Source organism: Scyliorhinus torazame, chromosome 15, assembly GCF_047496885.1.
Source record: "Scyliorhinus torazame isolate Kashiwa2021f chromosome 15, sScyTor2.1, whole genome shotgun sequence".
Classification (NCBI taxonomy): domain Eukaryota; kingdom Metazoa; phylum Chordata; class Chondrichthyes; order Carcharhiniformes; family Scyliorhinidae; genus Scyliorhinus; species Scyliorhinus torazame.
This window is the reverse complement of record NC_092721.1, coordinates 52,275,927-52,301,534: the sequence shown is the minus strand read 5'-3', so window position 1 is coordinate 52,301,534 and position 25,608 is coordinate 52,275,927. Positions and strand designations below refer to the sequence as shown.

Sequence of the window (25,608 nt, the reverse complement as noted above, 5' to 3'; positions counted from 1 at the left end):
CAGTAATAATGATGACATCAGCCAATCACATTAAAGTAGTCTCACAGACAGATTTTAAAATGTTACAGCTACCAAATAAATGATTAGATCGTACTTAAGTGATAAGGCAAAAACTATTGTTGCTCTTTTTAGCCTTAGTTTTATTAGCTCTGATTATGTCACCTTTGCTCACGAGTCGCCAGGTATCTTTCTGATACCGCCACATGGTTCAAGCTTGAGTTATGATTAATACGTCAGCACACCGCTTAGTAAGATTGAAATCAACAGTCATTTATTATGTACAGCAATCAATACTTAGACAATAATCCTACTATCTATATTAAAACCTACCACTACTGGCCAATAATTAACTTTTGGGGATGGCCCACCAGGTCAGGGAAACGAATGGTTTATCGAATTGGATCTGGCCTGCGGGATTCAAAAGGCTGATACGGGTCGATGGCTAGGAATCTCGATCGGGTAGTGATCGCTGGAGTCAGACTTACTGTTTCTGGTCGATGTTCTTGCGAAGGTTGCGAGCAGGAGAAGAAGGGAGAGAGAGAGAGATCTGAACTTGGCCCCTCAATTTATAGGGCCCAGGGGCTTCCCGCCTCTTGGGGCGGCCCTTGACCCTGAGTCCCAAGTGATTGGACTTGTTCCCAATCACTGGGTTCGATATGCTCCAATAATGGGTCGTTCACCTGTCTTTGTTTCGGCCACTGCAGGCGCCGAGAGGTCTGGCCCGGCATTCAATTGCTAATATGTTGCAATTGTTCCCAGGGATAGCCGATTAAACTGCAGATGTCTGTGTTGATGTGCTGCTAATAGTCGTAGGTATCGATCTGGGCCGACTTCCCCAGAGCCGAATACGCTATTCTGTCTGCAGCTGTCCGTTTGTGTCCTGTTGGCTGCTTTTCCCATCAGCCTTTTCGGTTATCCATTTTAAATCGGGTTTTGGCCAAATTAATCGGGAATCGGCCATTTTGGGTGGCTACACTATTATACCATGAATTTAATTAAAACTTTTGAACGATATAGGGCGGGATTCTGCGGGAATCGGCAGGGCGGGCAACTCCGGCACCGAGGAGTGGCGTAAACCACTCCGACGTCGGGCCACCCCAAAGGTGCGGAATCCTCCGCACCTTCAGGGGCTAGGCTGGCGCCGGAGTGGTTTGCGCCGTGCCGGCTGGCGGGGAAGGAGCTTGGCGCCACGTTTGATCCCGGCCCTGGGTTACTACCTGTGTGGAGTTTGCGCATTCTCCCCGTGTCTGCATGGGTCTCACCCCCACAACCCAAAGATGTGCAGGCGAGGTGGATTGGCCACGCTAAATTGCCCCTTAATTGTGAAAAAAAAATTTAAAGCTCCTTTCAGAAATGAATTCTTGTAAAACCCAGCTGGTTCATTCACTAATGTCCTTGAGGAAAGGAAATCTGCTGTTCTTGTTAAGCTCCAAAGGTAACTCTGCCAATAAGACGAGACTTCAAATCCAGTTGCAGTAATTACTTCTCCATCAACATACCCAGTGCCTCCTGTATCCCCTTTATTTATATGGTGCAGTCCATCTATTAAATAATACAACCAATCAAAACACCAATTCTAACTCAAATGCAGGGAAATTTAACTCTTTCCTAACAATCCTTACCAGGGAAAACACCCTCTGAAGTGGTGTAGCAAACCAGTTAGTTGTCTTGTTGGGCTACGGCGCGGTCAATTCCTGCTCCCTTTGACTCGGAGTCACAACACAATTGATTTAACCAATAATTGTCGATAAACGCAAGCGGATTATCATCTGTATAAACTAATCTCTGTTTATTGTCATATTGGATATATACTTTAAAGTTCTGAAGAGCTAGCAGCAAAGCTTCCTTTATAATGGTGGAATACTTTATTTGACACAGACTTAGTATTCTTTGAATAATATCCCACTGGCCGCTCTATTCCTGCATCATCATCTTGTAGTAGTCTTTTTAGTGAGGGCACCATGATCAGCACAGGCTTGGAGGGCTAAAGGGCCTGTTCCTGTGCTGTACTTTTCTTTGTTCTTTTGTTCCCCCAGGTCAGTGTCATCTGTGGCCAAAGTCCTAGGTGGCCAGCACTGGTTCATTTATTAAAATTGCCCTCAACTTCTCAAACGTCGTTCGGCAGTCTTCAGACCACACCATTTTCACTTCCTTCCCCAGCACATTGGTTAAAGGTACCGCTGTAGTACTGAACTGGACTAAACCCAATAGATTTGTTCAGAGAATCTCTGGTGGCAAATAGTAGAAAATCCAATCTCCTGTTCCAATCTATTGGATATTCATTTCAGTAGGCCCTAAACATGGTTTTGAGAGTTTGATAACATCTCTCCAAAGCTCCAGGTTTGTGGATGATAAGCAGTTGATTTCAACTGTTTGATACCCAAACTACAAATTTCCTGGAAAATCTTAGACATGAAGTTAGAACCCTGGTCAAATTGTACTTCAAAGAGTACATAGAACATAGAACATAGAAAATACAGCACAGAACAGGCCCTTCGGCCCACGATGTTGTGCCGAACCTTTGTCCTAGATTAATCATAGATTATCATTGAATTTACAGTGCAGAAGGAGGCCATTCGGCCCATTGAGTCTGCACCAGCTCTTGGAAAGAGCACCATACCCAAACTCAACACCTCCACCCAACACCAAGGGCAATTTGGACATTAAGGGCAATTTATCATTGGCCAATTCACCTAACCCGCACATCTTTGGACTGTGGGAGGAAACCGGAGCACCCGGAGGAAACCCACGCAGACACGGGGAGGACGTGCAGACTCCGCACAGACAATGACCCAAGCCGGAATCGAACCTGGGACCATGGAGCTGTGAAGCAATTGCGCTATCCACAATGCTACCGTGCTGCCCTTAAGAACAAATAAATCTACACTATATCATTTTACCGTCATCCATGTACCTATCCAATAGCTGCTTGAAGGTCCCTAATGTTTCCGACTCAACTACTTCCACAGGCAGTGCATTCCATGCCCCCACTACTCTCTGGGTAAAGAACCTACCTCTGATATCCCTCCTATATCTTCCACCTTTCACCTTAAATTTATGTCCCCTTGTAATGGTGTGTTCCACCATTAGAAGAACTAGCTAAGGTAGACTGGGAGCAAAGACATTATGGTGAAACAGTTGAGGAACAGTGGAGAACCTTCCAAGTGATTTTTCACAGTGCTCAGCAAAGGTTTATACCAACAAAAAGGAAGGACGGTAAAAAGAGGGGAAATCGACCGTGGATATCTAAGGAAATAAGGGAGAGTATCCAAATTGAAGGAAAAAACATACAAAGTAGCAAAGATCAGTGGGAGACTAGAGGACTGGGAAATCTTTAGGGGGCAACAGAAAGCTACTAAAAAAACTATAAAGAAGAGTAAGATAGATTATGAGAGTAAACTTGCTCAGAATATAAAAACAAATAGTAAAAGTTACTACAAATATATAAAACAGAAAAGAGTGGCTAAGGTAAATATTGGTCCTTTAGAGGATGATAAGGGAGATTTATAATGGGAGATGAGGAAATGGCTGAGGAACTGAACAGGTTTTTTGGGTCGGACTTCACAGTGGAAGACACAAATAACATGCCAGTGACTGATGGAAATGAGGCTATGACAGGTGAGGACCTTGAGAGGATTGTTATCACCAAGGAGGTAGTGATGGGCAAGCTAATGGGGCTAAAGGTAGACAAGTCTCCTGGACCTGATGGAATGCATCCCAGAGTGCTAAAAGAGATGGCTAGGGAAATTGCAAATGCACTAGTGACAATTTACCAAAATTCACTAGACTCTGGGGTGGTCCCGGCGGATTGGAAATTAGCAAACGTGACACCACTGTTTAAAAAAGTAGGTAGGCAGAAAGTGGGTAATTATAGGCCAGTGAGCTTAACTTCGGTAGTAGGGAAGATACTGGAATCTATCATCAAGGAAGAAATAGCGAGGCATCTGGATGGAAATTGCCCTATTGGGCAGACGCAGCATGGGTTCATAAAGGGCAGGTCGTGCCTCACTAATTTAGTGGAATTTTTTGAGGACATTAACAGTGCGGTAGATAACGGGGAGCCAATGGATGTGGTATATCTGGATTTCCAGAAAGCCTTTGACAAGGTGCCACACAAAAGGTTACTGCATAAGATAAAGATGCATGGCATTAAGGGGAAAGTAGTAGCATGGATAGAGGATTGGTTAATTAATAGAAAGCAAAGAGTGGGGATTAATGGGTGTTTCTCTGGTTGGCAATCAGTAGCTAGTGGTGTCCCTCAGGGATCAGTGTTGGGCCCACAACTGTTCACAATTTACATAGATGATTTGGAGTTGGGGACCAAGGGCAATGTGTCCAAGTTTGCAGATGACACTAAGATAAGTGGTAAAGCAAAAAGTGCAGAGGATACTGGAAGTCTGCAGAGGGATTTGGATAGGCTAAGTGAATGGGCTAGGGTCTGGCAGATGGAATACAATGTTGACAAATGTGAGATTATCCATTTTGGTAGCAATAACAGCAAAAGGGATTATTATTTAAATGATAAAATATTAAAACATGCTGCTGTGCAGAGAGACCTGGGTGTGCTAGTGCATGAGTCGCAAAAAGTTGGTTTGCAGGTGCAACAGGTGATTAAGAAGGCAAATGGAATTTTGTCCTTCATTGCTAGGGGGATGGAGTTTAAGACTAGGGAGGTTATGCTGCAATTGCATAAGGTGTTAGTGAGGCCACACCTGGAGTATTGTGTTCAGTTTTGGTCTCCTTACTTGAGAAAGGACGTACTGGCACTGGAGGGTGTGCAGAGGAGATTCACTAGGTTAACCCCAGAGCTGAAGGGGTTGGATTACGAGGAGAGGTTGAGTAGACTGGGACTGTACTCGTTGGAATTTAGAAGGATGAGGGGGGATCTTGTAGAAACATATAAGATTATGAAGGGAATAGATAGGATAGATGCGGGCAGGTTGTTTCCACTGGTGGGTGAAAGCAGAACTAGGCACAGCCTCAAAATAAGGGGAAGTAGATTTAGGACTGAGTTTAGGAGGAACTTCTTCACCCAAAGGGTTGTGAATCTATGGAATTCCTTGCCCAGTGAAGCAGTAGAGGCTCCTTCATTAAATGTTTTTAAGATAAAGATAGATAGTTTTTTGAAGAATAAAGGGATTAAGGGTTATGGTGTTCGGGCCGGAAAATGGAGCTGAGTCCACCAAAGATCAGCCATGATCTCATTGAATGGTGGAGCAGGCTTGAGGGGCCAGATGGCCTACTCCTGCTCCTAGTTCTTATGTTCTTATGTTCTACCCTTCCAGGTCCATATCCTTCTATTCCCACCCTTTTCATGTATTTGTCAAAACGTTCCTTAAACATCACTAGCGTACCTGCTTCCACCACCTCCTCCGGCAGCGAGTTCCAGGCACCCACTACCCTGTGAAAAAAAGCTTCCCCCGAACATCTGCCCTGAAGTTTGCCCTTCATACCTTAAACGTATGTCCCTGATGTAGGAGCGGTTTCAAGACCTGTCTGTTGGGTTCTTCCACGTGGAGTTAATCCCTGTGGCTCAGCTCAGTACAGAGAGAAACAAAAACACCACAACCTGGAAAAGATGGCTATTTAATCAAGCTTGTTACGTGTACGAAGAGCCGAGGACAGTAATTAGACAACGTTCAAAAATCAATAGCCCACCCCAGTTGAACGAGATCCAATCCCTGATGCTGCTTCTTTTAAACTTATCCAATAGAATTGCAAGCAGTGTTTAAACTTCACCCAATCGAGTCACAAGCATGATTGATCATCATCCTGACAGCTACTTACAATCCCAGCAGCTTGCTGACTGTTTGTGAGAAACAGAACAACAGAAAGACAAGATGTCAGAGGTAATGTCCTTTTGGTCAAGTGAGCTATCCTAAATCCAATTTGAGTACTTATTATTGCTATGTCCTAAAAATACATAATTCATGGTTAATAATGATTACTCAGTCCTATAATTCATCTCAATACTTAATAAAACAACTTATGTAAAACTACTCATGGATTGGTTTCTACTCATGGGCTGGTTTAACACACTGGGCTAAATCGCTGGCTTTTAAAGCAGACCAAGGCAGGCCAGCAGCACGGTTCGATTCCCGTACCAGCCTCCCCGAACAGGCGCTGGAATGGGGCGACTAGGGGCTTTTCACAGTAACTTCATTGAAGCCTACTCGTGACAATAAGCGATTTTCATTTTCATTTAATTTCATGCTAACAATTCAGTTTTAAGAGAAATCACCACCCCCCCACCCCCCTCCCCCGCCTTCAATCCTCCCTCCCCTTCAATCCCCCCTTTTGGCCCTTGGCTAGCCCAAGAATAGGCCATTAAAGAGACATGCTGAATTTACTGGAGTCCGGCTGATGTGTGGAATATTCAACAGGTAAGAGCTGCAACAGTTCCCCTTTAACTAGGGAGCGACAGGCTGTCTGCCATTTCCTAAGTACGAAGTCTTACAACACCAGGTTAAAGTCCAACAGGTTTGTTTCGATGTCACTAGCTTTCGGAGCGCTGCTCCTTCCTCAGGTGAGGAATCTACCTCACCTGAGGAAGGAGCAGCCCTCCGAAAGCTAGTGACATCGAAACAAACCTGTTGGACTTTAACCTGGTGTTGTAAGACTTCGTACTGTGCTCACCCCAGTCCAACGCCTGCATCTCCACATCATGCCATTTCCTAATGCAGCGTCTGAGGCAACAGAGCATAATAAAAAAGACGAACAATCTCAACAGCCACAAAAGTACAACAACATGTGAAATAATACGTATCCATGGATGGATATTGGCATTCAGTCCCCAATTCCACATTGTAGAGAAAATGTTCTGTGTACTGAAACAGTTCCGCAGCCTTCTCAGCGTGAGTCTGGTTGCGCTCCCGCTGCTTGTTCCAGAGCTGGCCAAATGGCGTTGCCGCCTCCTGAAGTCCTTCCCAATCAGCCCGCAAGCGCGGGATGCATGGAAGTCCCTTCTGGCCATATTGATGAATCCGCTGGTCATCGTCAGTTCGCTCGAGGTCATCCGTGTCAACAATGGACACATCCCTGTATGGAGTCAGTTCATGTCGGCCAATGGTAATAGACTCAGATAAATTGGTTAGAACAACATTATGCCCAGGCAATTCGCACACAGTGCCTCGCTTGGTATAGTTGTTATACGACGTAACTCATTAATTGTTGTCTGATATGGCTACAACTGTTTACGTGCCTTCCACACAAGCTGATTGACTTGCTGACTAAGGGCTGTTGCCGTTTTGGCATCCTGGTTTCTATCCTGAACCTTGGCTCTCAATTGCCCTTTCATAACCTCAATCCCTTCACTTATTTCCACAATGTCAAGGGCGTTCAGTTCCACTATGTCTCTCTGTTGTCGCATACGTATTTTCCAGCATCTCCCGTCCAAAATCCCCCTCTCCCAAGGCTACAAACAATCCTAGTCCACAGCAATAGACTGGTAAGTGTAGTTTGGCGACATCAATCATAATTCTTACAGGTCCATATCCTGATACTATCGTCACTGATTCATCATCGTCACTGATTCAGCAGTGAGGGTCAGAACTAACCCGTGTCCCTCAGTGTGGCTAGTGATATGCTCATCACATTCAGACTTGGGGGTTGTCCTTGGATTCGTAGTTGTATTCGAGCCAGAGCTCACCAGTGTCACAGTGGTGGTAGTAGGCTTCGGCCTGGTCCCCACCCATAGCCTGTGGAGTCCTTGCTTCCTACAATATTCCACCCGATTCTCGGACTCCTGCGCTGACTGGCTGCCTACCTCACTTCCCCGATACAAAGCTGTTAATCTATCACATATCATCTCATGATTGTCAGTACGGTTAGGTGCCTGGCAGGGATCTATTCAGTGAATTACCAGACGGTCCCCCATAACTTACTAGTTCATAATCGGGTGATTTGGGCCATCGATGGCATGTAGCGTTCCCTGATCGGTCATTTTAAAAACAATGTCATCTTGCCTGGGGGCAAATGTCCTGCGGCCCAGCTTTCCGTATCACCTGTAACTCCCATGATCCTGGGTTCCCAACTGAAATAGGGCCCAGGTATTTCGGAATTGCACGTAATTCGTATAAGCAGGGACATATAGAGTCCTGTTTGTGCATACATCCTGAGTGTCATCAGAATAAAGACCTATACCACTCCTCCCCTTTGCATCTCTCATAACATTAACAGCATCCCGGTGCACCCGTGTGACATTAGTATACATGCGATCACTGGACTTGACTTCAGCAATGTCCGGCTCCTTCCGCGTCCCTGGCAAGGTGGTCGATATTGATGATTGCAACCAGAGATGAGATGGGATCCAGAGGTGTGCTAGCACTAGAATCCTGTCGGAATAAACAAACACCTTCCGGTGCTCAATTAGTATTATATCATTCACATCATCGCCACTCCTTCCTCGTGTACATCCTCTCCGTGCCTTAGTCCCATATCCTGAGCCACTCTGGTGATCCATCTACAAATCCAGATAAGTCCCATTACAAGTGCCGCAGCTGGCAATGCCATGGCTACCCCCCGCTCCCTGGATCCGCCAATCCACCGGATGGTTCTCTCAATCCTTGTGACTGTGGGATGACTCATGAGGGCATGATTTCAACTGCGTCCAGTGCCGTCACCGTGGACCAGGTTTCACGTCTATTAAGGCACATATTTGTCCACCGATGATTACTGCATAGGGTCCGTTCCATCAAACCCCTGGTCCCTTTTTACCTGTCATGAGTTTGACCATGACCCTGGTGTCAGTAGTTCTGGGGTACCCTTTCCAGTCAGTTTGGTCCAATCTCTATGTTGTTGCTGTGCAATTACCTGATCCTTAAGGGCACGCAGGCGGTTCACCAGATCTTGCATGCATTGGAGTACAGTGCCTTTGCTTATCTCAAGTTCCGCTCCTCCAGTTATCACCTACTCCGGGAGGCGCATTGCTCTTCCTGGCATTAACTCAAAAGGGGTGAGACCCGTTCCCCGGACGGGAATTGCTCTTTGTCGTAACAATATTGCATGCAGGGCCCGTACCCAATTATTCCCTTCCTGCAATATAGCATTGGCTAGGCTATTTTCAAGGACTGTCAACCTAATGTGCTTCTGTTAAAAGGTGTTTCTTTTGTCTTCTGGATGTTGTTTGGGAAGTTATTACGGATTACTTAGTGTTGTCTACTTTGAGGGCTATATTTGAATTGTTGGTTGCTAAGATGTTCACTATGTTTGAAAAAGGTTAACTTGAGTTCATAGAATAAACATTGTTTTGTTTTTAAAAATACTTTTCCATTTCTGCTCTACCACATGGGGAGCAAGCGGCCCACTCTACAGGTATGGTAGAGCAGAAATGGAAAAATATTTTTCAAAGCAAAACAATGTTTATTCTATGAACTCAAGTTAACCTTTTTAAAACATGCAGTGAACATATTAGCAACCGTTAAGTCAAATACAGCCCCCAAAGACTACAACACTAAGTAAACCTTTAAGCTTTTCTTTTAACATCCATAAGACTTAAAACACCTTTTACCAGAAGTGCATCAGGTTAAAGTCACTACTGAGAGCAGTTATTAGTTTCAAATCAACAAAGGATCGAATTACATTCTTTAGATTACAGAGGGAAACTCTAATACACCTAATGTGAGGTAATGCATTTTGGAAGGGCTAATGCAGGTAGGGAATATACAGTGAATGGTAGAACCCTCAAGAGTATTGAAAGTCAAAGAGATCTAGGAGTACAGGTCCACAGATCACTGAAAGGGGCTACACAGGTGGAGAAGGTAGTCAAGAAGGCATACGGCATGCTTGCCTTCATTGGCCGGGGCATTGAGTATAAGAATTGGCAAGTCATGTTGCAGCTGTATAGAACCTTAGTTAGGCCACACTTGGAGTATAGTGTTCAATTCTGGTCGCCACACTACCAGAAGGATGTGGAGGCTTTAGAGAGGGTGCAGAAGAGATTTACCAGAATGTTGCCTGGTATGGAGGGCATAAGCTATGAGGAGCGATTGAATAAACTCGGTTTGTTCTCACTGGAACGAAGGAGGTTGAGGGGCGACCTGATAGAGGTATACAAAATTATGAGGGGCATAGACAGAGTGGATAGTCAGAGGCTTTTCCCCAGGGTAGAGGGGTCAATTACTAGGGGGCATAGGTTTAAGGTGAGAGGGGCAAAGTTTAGAGTAGATGTACGAGGCAAGTTTTTTACGCAGAGGGTAGTGGGTGCCTGGAACTCACTACCGGAGGAGGTAGTGGAGGCAGGGACGATAGGGACATTTAAGGGGCATCTTGACAAATATATGAATAGGATGGGAATAGAAGGATACGGACCCAGGAAGTGTAGAAGATTGTAGTTTAGTCGGGCAGTATGGTCGGCACGGGCTTGGAGGGCCGAAGGGCCTGTTCCTGTGCTGTACATTTCTTTGTTCTTTGTTCTTTGTACTGGCTGCGACTGCAGCTATCCAGCTCTGAAAACAAAACTAAAACACACCCTGCAGCAAACAGCCTAAAACAAAAGTAGAAAGATGACAGACAGCCCAGCTCCACCCACTCTCTGACATCACTGCAGTAATAAACACCCATTTCTTAAAGGTACTCTCACTACAGATATTTATATACACACCCATTTATAAACACCCATTTCTTAAAGGTACTCTCCCATGACACCTCGGCCTCGCCTCGCTCTGTCCCCGGTCTCGACCTCGCCTCGCTCTGTCTCGGCCTCGACCTCGCTTTGTCCCGGCCTCGACCTCGCTGTGTCCCTCGTCCTCGCCTCACTGCCCTCGCCTCGTTCTGTCCCCGGCCTCGCCTCACTCTGTCCTCTGCCTAATTCACTCTGTCCCCGGCCTCGTCCTCACCACGTTCTGCCCTCGCCTTGCTCTGTACTCGTCGTCACATCGCTCTGTCCCCGGTATCGCCTCGATCTCTCCTCGCCTCGCTCTGTCCCCGGCCTCGCTCTGGCCCCATCCTCGCCTCACTCTGTGCGCGGCCTCGTCCTCGCCTCGCTCTGTCCCCGTCCTTGCCTCACTCTGTCCCCGGCCTCGCTCTGACCCCGGCCTCGACTCGCTTTTTCCTCCTCCTCGCCTCGCTCTCGCTCTGTCCTTGTCCTCGCCTCGCTCTGTCCTTGTCCTCGCCTCGCTCTGTCCGTGTCCTCGCCTCGCTCTGTCCTTGTCCTCGCCTCGCTCTGTCCTTGTCCTCGCCTCGCTCTGTCCTTGTCCTCGCCTCGCTCTGTCCTCATCCTTGCCTCATTCTGTCCCCGGCCTCGCCTCGCTCTGGCTCTGCCCTCGCCTCGCTCTGTCCCTGGCCTCGCCTCGCTCTGTCCCCGTCCTTGCCTCGCTCTGGCCCCCGTCCTCCTCTCCTCGCTCTGGCCCCACCCTCGCCTCGCTCTGGCCCCTGCCTCGTTCTGTCCCTGCCCCTCGCCTCGCTCTGTCCCCGCCCCTGCCTCGCTCTGGCCCTCGCCTCGCTCTGTCCCCTGCCCTCGCCTCGCTCTGGTCCCCGCCCTTGCCTCACTCTGGCCCTCGCCTCGCTCTGGCCCCCGCCCTCGCATCGCCCTCTCCTCACTCTGGTCCCTGTTACGACACCAATTCCAGACCCACTTGACCCAGAACATAGAACATAGAAAATACAGCACAGAACAGGCCCTTCGGCCCACGATGTTGTGCCGAACCTTTGTCCTAGATTAATCATAGATTATCATTGAATTTACAGTGCAGAAGGAGGCCATTCGGACCATTGAGTCTGCACCGGCTCCTGGAAAGAGCACCCTTCCCAAACTCAACACCTCCACCCAACACCAAGGGCAATTTGGACATTAAGGGCAATTTATCATTGGCCAATTCACCTCACCCGCACATCTTTGGACTGTGGGAGGAAACCGGAGCACCCGGAGGAAACCCACGCAGACACGGGGAGGACATGCAGACTCCGCACAGACAGTGACCCAAGCCGGAATCGAACCTGGGACCCTGGAGCTGTGAAGCAATTGTGCTATCCACAATGCTACCGTGCTGCCCTTGAGAACAAATAAATCTACACTATATAATTTTACCGTAATCCATGTACCTATCCAATAGCTGCTTGAAGGTCCCTAATGTTTCCGACTCAACTACTTCCGCAGGCAGTGCATTCCATGCCCCCACTACTCTCTGGGTAAAGAACCTACCTCTGATATCCCTCCTATATCTTCCACCTTTCACCTTAAATTTATGTCCCCTTGTAATGGTTTGTTCCACCCGGGGAAAAAGTCTCTGACTGTCTACTCTATCTATTCCCCTGATCATCTTATAAACCTCTATCAAGTCGCCCCTCATCCTTCTCCGTTCTAATGAGAAAAGGCCTAGCACCCTCAACCTTTCCTCGTAAGACCTACTCCATTCCAGGCAACATTCTGGTAAATCTTCTTTGCATCTTTTCCAAAGCTTCCACATCCTTCCTAAAATGAGGCGACCAAAACTGTACACAATACTCCAAATGTGGCCTGACCAAAGTTTTGTACAGCTGCATCATCACCTCACGGCTCTTAAATTCAATCCCTCTGTTAATGAACGCGAGCACACCATAGGCCTTCTTCACAGCTCTATCCACTTGAGTGGCAACTTTCAAAGATGTATGAACATAGACCCCAAGATCTCTCTGCTCCTCCACATTGCCAAGAACTCTACCGTTAACCCTATATTCCGCATTCATATTTGTCCTTCCAAAATGAACAACCTCACACTTTTCAGGGTTAAACTCCATCTGCCACTTCTCAGCCCAGCTCTGCATCCTATCTATGTCTCTTTGCAGCCGACAACAGCCCTCCTTACTATCCACAACTCCACCAATCTTCGTATCGTCTGCAAATTTACTGACCCACCCTTCAACTCCCTCATCTAAGTCATTAATGAAAATCACAAACAGCAGAGGACCCAGAACTGATCCCTGCGGTACGCCACTGGTAACTGGGATCCAGGCTGAATATTTGCCATCCACCACCACTCTCTGACTTCTATCGGTTAGCCTGTTCGTTATCCAACTGGCCAAATTTCCCACTATCCCATGCCTCCTTACTTTCTGCATAAGCCTACCATGGGGAACTTTATCAAATGCCTTACAAAAATCCATGTACACTACATCCACTGCTTTACCTTCATCCACATGCTTGGTCACCTCCTCAAAGAATTCAATAAGATTTGTAAGGCAAGACCTACCCCTCACAAATCCGTGCTGACTATCCCTAATCAAGCAGTGGCTTTCCAGATGCTCAGAAATCCTATCCTTCAGTACCCTTTCCATTACTTTGCCTACCACCGAAGTAAGACTAACTGGCCTGTAATTCCCAGGGTTATCCCTAGTCCCTTTTTTGAACAGGGGCACGACATTCGCCACTCTCCAATCCCCTGGTACCACCCCTGTTCACAGTGAGGACGAAAAGGTCATTGCCAACGGCTCTGTAATTTCATCTCTTGCTTCCCATAGAATCCTTGGATATATCCCGTCAGGCCCGGGGGACTTGTCTATCCTCAAGTTTTTCAAAATGCCCAACACATCTTCCTTCCTAACAAGTATTTCCTCAAGCTTACCAATCTGTTTCACACTGTCCTCTCCAACAATATCGCTCCTCTCATTTGTAAATACAGAAGAAAAGTACTCGTTCAAGACCTCGCCTATCTCTTCAGACTCAATACACAATCTCCCGCTACTGTCCTTGATCGGACCTACCCTCGCTCTAGTCATTCTCATATTCCTCACATATGTGTAAAAGGCCTTGGGGTTTTCCTTGATCCTACCCGCCAAAGATTGTTCATGCCCTCTCTTAGCTCTCCTAATCCCTTTCTTCAGTTCCCTCCTGGCTATCTTGTATCCCTCCAATGCCCTGTCTGAACCTTGTTTCCTCAGCCTTACATAAGTCACCTTTTTCCTCTGAACAAGACATTCAACCTCTCTTGTCAACCATGGTTCCCTCACTCGACCATCTCTTCCCTGCCTGACAGGGACATACATATCAAGGACACGTAGCACCTTTCCACATTTCACTTGTGTCCTTACCTGCCAGCCTATGTTCCCAACTTATGCACTTCAATTCTTGTCTGACAACATCGTTTTTACCCTTCCCCCCAATTGTAAACCTTGCCCTGTTGCACGTACCTATCCCTCTCCATTACTAAAGTGAAAGTCACAGAATTGTGGTCACTATCTCCAAAATGCTCCCCCACTAACAAACCTATCACTTGCCCTGGTTCATTACCCAGTACTAAATCCAATATTGCCCCTCCTCTGGTCGGACAATCTACATACTGTGTTAGAAAAGCTTCCTGGACACACTGCACAAACACCACCCCATCCAAACTATTTGATCTAAAGAGTTTCCACTCAATATTTGGGAAGTTAAAGTCGCCCATGACTACTACCCTATGACTTCTGCACCTTTCCAAAATCTGTTTCCCAATCTGTTCTTCCACATCTCTGCTACTATTGGGGGGCCTATAGAAAACTCCTAACAAGGTGACTGCTCCTTTCCTATTTCTGACTTCAACCCATACTACCTCAATAGGGTGATACTCCTCGAACTGCCTTTGTGCAGCTGTTATACTATCTCTAATTAATAATGCCACCCCCCCACCTCTTTTACCACCCTCCCTAATCTTATTGAAACACGTATAACCAGGGACCTCCAACAACCATTTCTGCCCCTCTTCTATCCAAGTTTCCGTGATGGCCACCACATTGTAGTCCCAAGTACCGATCCATGCCTTAAGTTCACCCACCTTATTCCTGATGCTTCTTGCGTTGAAGTATACACACTTCAACCCATCTCCGTGCCTGCAAGTACTCTCCTTTGTCAGTGTTCCCTTCCCCACTGCCTCATTACACGCTTTGGCGTCCTGAATATCGGCTACCTTAGTTGCTGGACTACAAATCCGGTTCCCATTCCCCTGCCAAATTAGTTTAAACCCTCCCGAAGAGTACTAGAAAACCTCCCTCCCAGGATATTGGTGCCCCTCTGGTTCAGATGCAACCCGTCCTGCTTGTACAGGTCCCACCTTCCGCAGAATGCGCTCCAATTATCCAAATACCTGAAGCCCTCCCTCCTACACCATTCCTGCAGCCACGTGTTCAACTGCACTCTCTCCCTATTCCTAGCCTCGCTATCACGTGGCACCGGCAACAAACCAGAGATGACAACTCTGTCTGTCCTGGCTTTTAACTTCCAGCCTAACTCCCTAAACTTGTTTATTACCTCCACACCCCTTTTCCTACCTATGTCGTTGGTACCAATGTGCACCACGACTTCTGGCTGCTCACCCTCCCCCTTAAGGATCCTGAAGACACGATCCGAGACTTCCCTGGCCCTGGCACCCGGGAGGCAACATACCTTCCGGGAGTCTCGCTCGCGACCACAGAATCTCCTATCTATTCCCCTAACCATTGAATCTCCTACAACTATTGCTTTTCTATTCTCCCCCCTTCCCTTCTGAGCCCCAGAGCCAGACTCAGTGCCAGAGACCTGGCCGCTCGGGCCTTCCCCCGGTAGGTCATCCCCCCCAACAGCATCCAAAACGGTTTACTTGTTTTGAAGGGGAACGGCCACGAGGGATCCCTGCACTTTCTGCCTGTTTGTTTTTTTCCCCCTGACTGTAACCCAGCTATTCTTGTCCTGTACCTTGGGTGTGGTTATCTCCTTGTAACTCTTCTCAATCACCCCCTCTGCCTCCCGGATGATCCGAAGTTCATCCAGCTTCAGCTCCAGTTCCCTAACACGGTCTTTGAGGAGCTGAAGTTGGGTGCACTTCCCGCAGGTATAGTCAGTGGGGACACCGGTGGTATCCCTCACCATCCACATCCTACAGGAGGAGCATGTAACTGGCCTAGCCTCCATCCCCTCTTACCTGACAGAATATAGCTGCCCTGTGGACTAACTAGATCTCCGCCCTCCGACCTGCTCCCAGTCAGCTACACTTTCTGTAAACTCCTGGCTCTCTTCTCACTCTTTGTGGAAATGTCGGAAACAAAATGAAAGGAGCACCTTACTCCCTCCTCACCTAACTCCCTCGGTCACCAAACTCACACTATCGCACTCAAAATGCACCAAATTCAGCACTCCCTCGGTCACCAAACTCTTACTATAGCACTCAGAATGCACCAAATTCAGCACTCAGTGCAAACAAAGTCTGCACTGTCGGGGATCACTTTTATACTGTGAATCTAGCCTCTGAAAACTGGCCTAATCCAATTAACTAATTAACAAGCTCCAGCTGCAAGTGCCTACAAGTAGAAGCCTGTTTAAAGCTTATTGAAAATTCACCTTCTTCTAAACCAAACAGCAACTTTTAAGTTAAGTAACTAAATAAAAGAAAGACTAAACTTTAGATAAAAATGAAGCCTTATACTCCCTCGGTCACCAAACTCTCACTATCGCACTCAAATGCACCAAATTCAGCACTCAGTGCAATCACAACACAGGTGAATTAACCAATAATTCTCAGAAATATTCCCAAAATCTTTGGCCCTTGGCTGCCCAATAATTACTGTCACCAGGTTTGTAAGTTGAAACACAATTACTGTTTACTATAACAAGATTAATGGTGAAATACGTAGCAGATACAGATGGTAAAATAGTTATAAGTACCTCACTCCTACTGTAACTTGCCTCCCCACCCTCCATATAAACGCTCACACACAAGACAGACGTGGGGGAGGGTGCGTGATTATTGCTTTGCAGGCTTTCTCCACTGTTGCTTGAGAATCACAATCATTGCTTTACAGCCTGTACTCTCAATTTTCCTGGTGATAGACTCCCTGTTTCATCAGGCTTTGCTCTCTGTTCATGGATCATCTTCAGGTTCTGTTTTCAGAAATCCAGCCCTCACAAGCTTATTGGGGAGAGAGAATTAGCTGGATCATTTTTGAAGAGGCTTAGCAACTGTTTTCTGGATCTTTCACGTCCTTTGCCAGAACCAAAAGTGAAACTAGAATGGAACCTCATGCCTCTGGCACACATTCCAGTGTGATAATATCTAATCACCACCTGTTACTGGACAGAGCACAGCCTTTTGGCCTAATTCATTGGCCACCAGCAACACCAATCAAACTGAGTCATCGCTGAAGCCAGCAAATCTGCAGCACAGCCTTCTGGATCCTACAGTTTGAAATAAAGGCACAGACCATGGCCGCCTTCTGCTTGAATTAAAATGGCAGGCTGCCTTAAAGACACATGTCTATAAATCATCCAAATATCAAAATGAAATGGCAAAAATAAAAGAAAGGGGAAAACAAGGGAATAGACCGGGATTAAACAAGAAGCAAAAGAAAGGGTAATTACAACGGCAGTTGATGACAATGACGTTAGTTGATAACTATCTTAGTCTGGGGTCTATGTAAAAATGGTTTAAATGGTCAGTTCTGTGAGAAAACAAAATAGAATGATAGCTACGTGACTACCTGTGAGTACAAGTGATTTCAAATGATGACAATATGATAGCATTTGAGGACAATTGGTGTGAAATGATTGCAAAATGATTTCAGTTGAGAGCAGTTGATGCCAAATGAAAGGTATAAAAAAGATTGTGTCAAATGATGTGAAACATTTTGCGTAGGGAATGGTGATGTTCCTGCCCATCTGCTGTCTTTGTCCTTCTAGATGGTGGAGGTCATGGGTTTGGAAGGTGCTGTCTAAGGAGCCTTGGCGAGCTGGCACAGTGCATTTTGTAGATGGTACGCCCTGCTGGTGCTATGTATTGGTAACGGAAAGAGTGAATATTTATGAATGGGGTGCATATCAAGCAGGCCGCTTTGTCCTGGATGGTGGTGTTGGAGTTGCACACATCCAGGCAAGTACAGAGTATTCGATTACATTCCTGACTGGCAGCACGGTGGCACACTGCAGCTTCACAGTGCCAGAGACCCGGCATCAATTCTGGCCTTGGGTGACTCTCTGTGTGGAGTTTGCACATTCTCCCTGTGTCTGCGTGGGTTTCCTCCGGGTGCTCTGGTTTCCTAACACAGTCCAAAGATGTGCAGGTTTGGTGGATTGGCCATCACCAATGTGCGGGGGAGTGGGCCTAGGTAGGGTGCTCTTTCAGAGGGTCGGTGCAGACAAAATTGGCCAAATGACTGCCTTCTGAACTGAAGGGGTTCTATGGACTTGTAGATCGTGGACGGACTTTGGGAGTAAGGAGATGAATAACTCGCTGCAGAAATTCGAGCCTCCATCTGCTTTTACAGCCGCAGTACTTGCAGCAGTGCTGTTCAATTTCCGGTCCATGGGAACCCACAGGTCATTGATAACCGGTTCTTTTTCCAAGTGGCAGACAATGACTCGTGGGTAACGCAGGGATCAGTGCTAGGACCCCAGCTACTCACTCTGTATATTAATGATTCAGATGAAGGAACTAAATGTATTATCTCCAAATTTGCAGATGGCACAAAGTTGGGTCAAATTGTGAGCTGTGAGGGGGATCCACAAATGCTTCAGTGTGATTTGGACAATCCGCATGTGTGGGGAAATGCATAGCAGGTGTAGTATAATGTGGATAAATGTGAGGTTATACACTTTGCTCTCGAAAACAGGAAGGCCGATTGTTATCTGAATGGTTATTGAGAGGTCAATGAGGAGTGAGACCTGGGTGTCCTTGTACACCAGTCGCTGAAAATAAACATGTAGGTGTAGCAGGCAGAGAAGAAGGCAAATGGCATGTTGGCTTTCATAGCAATGGATTTAAGTACAGGAACAGGGATGTCAACACAGGCCTAAATATTGTCCAAGTCTTTCTGCATTTGGACATATTCTGTTTCAGTATCTGAAGATTTGTGAATGATGCTGAACATGGTGCAATCGCTTCACCATTCCCACTTCTGACCTTGAGATTGGGGGAAGGAAGGGCAGCACGGTGGCACAGTGGGTTAGCCCTGCTCCTCACAGCGCCGAGGCCCCAGGCTCGATCCCGGCTCTGGGTCACTGTCCGTGTGGAGTTTGCACATTCTCCCTGTGTTTGCGTGGGTTTCGCCCCCACAACCTAAAGATGTGCAGGGTAAGTGGATTGAACATGCTAAATTGCCCCTTAATTGGAAAAAAAATGAATTGGGTACACTAAATTTAATAAAAAAGAAAAAAAAGAGATTGGGGGAAGGCCATTGATGAAGCAGTTGAAGATGGTTGGGCTGAGAACACTGCCCTGAAGAACTCCTGAAGTAGTGTCCTGTGACTGGGATTTTGCACCGGTCGGTGAAGAACTTTCTCCAATTCCCATTGACTGCAATTTTTCCAGGACTCATTGATGCCACACTCAGCAAAATGCTGCCTTGATGTCAATGTTAATCACTTTCGCCTCACTTCCTGAGTTCAGCTCAATTCTTTTTAGGCAATGGAATCAAAGTTTATCGGGGTCGATTGGAATGTAGAACTTGAAACATAAACAGATCAACCGTGATCTCACTCAATGGCAGAGCAGACCAAAAGGGATGAATGGCCTACTTCTGCCCATCTATTTAAATGTTCCCTTTTGAAATACAACAGCCACTTCAAGCCTTCTGTTTCTTTGCCTTATGTTAATTCTCCTGGCACCCTCGGATCATCAATATGTCAAACCTTCACACCTTTTGTATTGATGTTTGTCCTTTGCAGGCTTTTTGTCTTTAATCCAATTAAACTGGTCAGACCCCATAAAGAATATACAATATGATAGTCCAAAAACAAAACATTGTAAAACCTATTTTTTCTGACGCAGTAATGAGGCCCGGGGCCGAGTGGCCCAGTTGGAACCCAAACTGAGCATCAGTGAGCAGATTATTGCAGAGCAAGTGCTGAAAGCAGCGGCAAAGACGCTTCCCTGATGATCTAGACTGCTAGGGCTGTAATTGGCCGGGTTGGATTTGCCCAATGTTTTTAGTAAGGGCATACATGGGAAACTTTCCTCATTGCTGCGTAGATGTCAGTGTTATAGCCGTACTGGAACGGTTTGGTTAGAAGCGCTGCTAATTCTGGAGCACAAATCTTCAGCACTATTGCCAGGGTCATAACTTTGCAGTATCCATTGCCTTCAGATCTCTGGAATACGAGCCTATGCTGAAACAATTAGAAAACGTGCGCATGAGGTTTTGGGTAAATAAGTTATAATACTATCAGGTCAAATCTGTAAACCACATTTTAGCTGCACTGGAAGGAGAGCCTCCCAAAATGACCTGTGTTTTGTATTTACAACCCCTGGAGGTTTTGAATATATGAGGTAATCTTTTGGTCAAATCAAGCCTTGTTGATACCAATTTAAATTGAACATTTAGAACTGCTTAAAAAAACATTGAAAACTTTCTTTATTTTGTATGTGACTTTGATAGGATTTTGAACTGCTTCAGGATGGTGACCTGACCCAGATTGGAGACCGTGGAGTCACACTCAGTGGAGGACAAAAATCTCGAGTGAATTTGGCTAGGTAAATGAGGTTTCCATTATATTAGACTTTGGCTGGTGTCTATAACTCTGTACTTATTGTCATGTGAGAGTACCTTTAAGAAATGGGTGTGTATAAATGGGTGTGTATGTAAATAGCTGTAGTGAGAGTACCTTTAAGAAATGGGGGTTTATTACTGCAGTGATGTCAGAGTGGGTGGAGCTGGGCTGTCTCAGCGTTTTACTTTCGCTTTAGGCTTTTTGCTGCAGGGTGGGTTTGGTTTCATTTTAGTTTTGGAGAAGCTGCAATCACAGCCAGATGTGTGTGAATCTCTGCAAGCTTATGAATGTCCATTTGCTGATTTCAACGTGGTAACTTCTCAGTAGTGAAGTTAAACCTGATGTCTTTCTGTTAAAAGGTGTTTTTAAGTCTTATGGATGTTAAAAGGAAAGTAAGAATTACTTAGTGTTGTATTCTTTGGGGGTTATATTGAATTGATGGTTGCTAAGATGTTCACTGTATGTTGTAAAAAGGTTAACTTGAGTTCATGGAATAAACATTGTTTTGCTTTAAAAAATACTTTTCCATTTCTGCTGTATCACACCTGCAGAGTGGGCCGAGTGCTCCCCATACCACAATCTATTAAAAGTTGTGGGTCAGGTGAACTCCATGATACACTTTGGAGTTCTTTAAACCCTGGCCCATAACATTATTTAGAAAATTGTTCTGGGCAAGGCTTTTCAGAACCCCAAATTGTATCATGGAGTTCAACCAACCTCTCCCTTTAATGGATTTGTTGCTTTTGCGAGCACACGGCTTTTTCCCTCGGTGTGGGATTACAATTATGGACACGTGGGTTTTTAAACACAAAACACGGTTTATTCTATGAACTCAACTTAACATCTTAAATAAACATTGGATCTCTTAACACCCCTTACTTCAAAGATAACTCATAAAATATTGCAACAGTAAATACTTCCTTAAAATGTTCCTTCAAACTTCCAAGAGACTTAACACCTTTAAACAGTATCACATCAAGTTAAAGGATATGTATATATATATATATATTGTAGAATGGCAGAGACTGTCGCAAACTGGCTTTCTACTTTTAAACTGCTCTCAGCAAAACCAAACTGCAAAACTTGCAGCTCTCTGGAAACACACAGACACTGCTTTTGAAACTGAAACTAAAAATCTGCGAAATGGCTGACCTAAAGCCCAGCCCCACCCACTCTATGACATCACTGTTTTCTTAAAGGCGCATTGCTTAAACATCCAGTTCTTAAAGGCATTCTCACATGACAAAATGCCTTTGAAGAAAATAATGCAAACTGTTTTTATTTTGCCAACATTGTTTCAGGATTGTAGCTATTACAAGAGCAACTTTGATTTTTGATGAAAAATCTATTAATGGCCAATTGGCTGAGATCGACATAAATAAGTCTCATATGGAGTCACCTCTTAAGTAACAACAGTAAATTTCTATTCAGAGTAGTGCACCACTCTGATGATATCTACCCTGACCAACTCCCTGGATAAACATTTAACCGAGCAAATATGAACATTTCTCCCTGTGACAATTAAGGATGTCTTTTCATAGTGTATTTAGGTAGTGCATTAAAATACAGTACCGTCTCACATCCACAACATACACCAATGGCCTCTGCTTATCTACATTTGCACTTCACAGGAATGTAGCCATTTATAGAGTGCAGGCAGAGATGACATACTATGACGAGGAACCAGCCAAATCATCTTGCTCCCAACGTTATTCAAAGTATTATGGTGGCTCTTCAGTTACAAATGCAATTGCTCTGAAACAGAGACTTATATTCAAAATATTCCCACGCAAAGTCCTAACCCTTCAGATGGCTAGCCTGGCTTTAGATATCTTGCTATGCATGTCACCCTGAAATGTGCTGCCCTTTACATGGAAACTTACCACCCCATTCTCTCCAGGATATATGCCAGCTAACCTGATGGAATAATGTGCTGTCTTCTGATATCACTCTGGGTAGAGTGAACCTAGTGTCACACTGGCACTGAAATTCATTCACCACATAATTCATTTGTGTTATAGGCAGAACATCTTGACGGTTGCATCCTGTTAGTGGTAGGTACCACTTCTGCTGCGGCTCAAAGTAGCAGCATGGATCAGTTAGCTCCATCTGTTGTTCAAATCTTTGCGATACCTTGCCCTTCCAGGGTAATTGGAGGTAGACTGCTTTATTTTCAGGACCAAAAGTGGTGGCCTTGGACCTGCTTATAAGTTTGTGTGATATACATGTGAAATGATTTCACCAGGATAGCAATTATTCCACAGACTGCCTTTGATGCCTCCTGTTCAATCATCAAGCTTGCATGGTGAGCAAGTAGCTTCGACCCTATTTGCAAGGTTGCTGATAAAACTAAACTTCTAGCACATGGAACTGTAAAAATTCCAATGTGTGTATTGACCAGTGAAGGTAAGCTTGCTGTAGATCGTGGCAGAGCACCCCCTGGCAGATTTCTCAATTTGCACATCAAGGAAGGGAAGTTCAGTGGACTGCTAGATTTCAAATGTGAATTTGAGCATAGGATTGAGCTCATTAAGACATGCAAGGAAATTATTACATTCAGCTATGGATTGAAATATAGCAAACATATCATCCACATATCGGAAATATACAAAGGATGGGAGGCTAGGTGTCATTCCATTGAAGACACTTTTTCATGGAACCCAATAAAGATGTTTGCAGGAGCTGGTCCTCGATGAAATCACATGGCCACACCATTTATTTGGGCATACATGATGTTATTAATACTGAACTCCACACACTATAAGATTGGTCTTATCGGCAACTTTGTAAATAGGGTCCAAGCCATTTGCTCACCATTCAAGCTTGATGCTGAAATAGATATCGCAGGTATCCTGCCTGATAATGGCTACCCTGACCAGATTATTTTGCTGTTTCCTCTCTTACTCCATTTTTAAAGAATGTGCTTACATTTACTACCTTCCAATCCATAGAAACCCTACAGTGCAGAAGGAGGCCATTTGGCCCTTCGAGTATGCACCGACACTTTGAAAAGAACATCCCAACTAGGCCCCCATCCTATCCCATATCTTTGGACAAGAAAAGGCAACTTCTGCATGCCTAATCCACCTAACCTGCACATCTTTGGACTGTGGGAGCACCTGAAGGAAACCCACGCAGACACTGGGAAAACGTGCAAACTCCAAGGCTGGAATTGAACCAGGGTCACTGGCGTTGTGAGGCAGCACTGCTTGCCACTGTGCTGCCCTTAAATCCACAGCCACTGTTCCAGAATCTATAGAGTATTGAAAGATGATCACCAATGCCTCCATTACCTTTACTGGCATCTCTTTCAGCACTCTAGCATGTAGATCATCAGATTCAGGGGTTTATCAACTTTTAGTCACATTAATTCCTCCAACTCTGCTTTTTTTTAAACAATACCAATTTCCTTCGGTCCTCAATCCCTTGGCTCCCTAATACTTCAGGGAGGCTTTTTGTATCTTACTCTGTGAAAACGGATATAAAGGCCGGGATTTTCTGGCCCTGCCCACCCCTGGGGAGCTTCCGGTCCCACCAAAAATCAAGGACTTTTGGCTGGCTTGTGGCGGGTCCTTCCACGACAGGGCCAGAAAATCCCAGCCAAAGTTCTTGTTTAGTTTCTCTGCCATTTCTTTAGTCCACATTATAAATTTCCCATTCTCTGCCTGTAATGGGCCCACATTTACATTTACTAGCCTTTTCCTTTTCACATACCAGTAGAAGCTGTCACAGTCCATTTTTATGTTCTTTGCTAGATTTCTTTCATATTCCATTGTTTCTTTATCAGTTTCTTGGTTCTCCTTTGCTGAATTTTAAAATGCTCCCAATCCTCACTTTCTGCTGGTTTTGGAAACTTTATGTGCTCCTTCCTTTGACATTGCTTGTTAGCCATGGTTGGATCACTTATCTATCAGGCTTTTTGTCACTTAAAGGACTGCAAATTTGTGGCAAATCATGTATTAATGCTAGCCACTGCCTGTCCATCGTCATATCTTTGAATGTAGTTACCCAACTTTCCCCTCATGCCTTTGTGGCTTTCATTGGTTACACTAAAGACCCTAGTTTCAATGGAAATACATCACTTTCAAACTCCATCATATTATGGTACTTTTTCCTGAAAGCTGCTTTCCAACGAAATATTAATTGGCCCTTTCTCATTGCACAATACTAGATGTAAAATATCCTGTTCTCCAGTTGGTTACTCAACATACTCTTCTGGAAAACTATTGCATGGACATTCCAGGAATTCATGCTCCTCAGCATTGGTGCCAATTAAAGGTAAAGTCACTATAGTCCCAGATGACCATAGAGTGCTTTCCCCTTTGAGGGAGAGAGCTCACTGGTGGTGATTTAACCTGAGCATCACCACACCTCAGGCGAGGGGCAAGGTTCAGAAGGTTCATGAATAACCTCAGCTATCTAGCCAAGTGAGCTTAATTAGGTTCACGCTGTCTATATGTAAACATAGACATAACATAGAACATACAGTGCAGAAGGAGGCCATTCGGCCCATCAAGTCTGCACCACCCTATCCCCGTAACCCCTCCTAACCTTTTTGTTCACTAAGGGCAACTTATCATGGCCAATCCACCTAACCTGCCGCCTTTGGACTGTGGGAGGAAACCAGAGCACCCGGAGGAAACCCACGCAAACACGGGGAGAACGTGCAGACTACACACAGACAGTGACGCAGCGGGGAATCGAACCTGGGACCCTGGCGCTGTGAAGCCACAGTGCTATCCACTTGTGCTACCGTGCTGCTCAAAATGTACATTGAAAACTCCCATGATTACTGTGTTACCCTTGCTACATGCTCCTCTAATTTTCTGATTTATGCATGCCGTACATACCACTATTATTTAGTGGCTTCTAAACAACTGCAGCCAAAGTTTAAGAACAAAATATTACAGGTGCCGGAGATCTGAAATGAAAACAGAAAATGCTGGAAAATATCAGCAGGTGTAACAACATCTGTGGAGAGAGAAACAGAGCTCGTGTTTCAAGTCCAACCTTTCTTCTGCTCTGATTTGTGCCATCATTTCATCTAACTTGTCAATAAGAATAAACTTAAGAATAATCTTTATTGTCACATGTAGGCTTACATTAACACTGCAATGAAGTAACTGTGAAAAGCCCCTAGTCGCCACATTCCGGCGCCTGTTCGGGTACACTGAGGGAGAATTCAGAATGTCCAAATTACCTAACAG

General features: G+C 45.4%; 1 protein-coding gene across 3 annotated transcripts in view; it reads left to right on the top strand.

Annotated features, from left to right (window-relative positions):
* abcc4 (ATP binding cassette subfamily C member 4 (PEL blood group)) overlaps positions 1-25,608 on the top strand; it is a 742,685-nt gene that overhangs the window by 271,542 nt on the left and 445,535 nt on the right. For all 3 annotated transcript variants that reach the window (XM_072476237.1, XM_072476236.1, XM_072476238.1), the window contains one exon: positions 20,290-20,384. In XM_072476237.1, the coding sequence (XP_072332338.1) occupies positions 20,290-20,384 (95 nt within the window). The remainder of the gene's footprint in view (positions 1-20,289; positions 20,385-25,608) is intronic.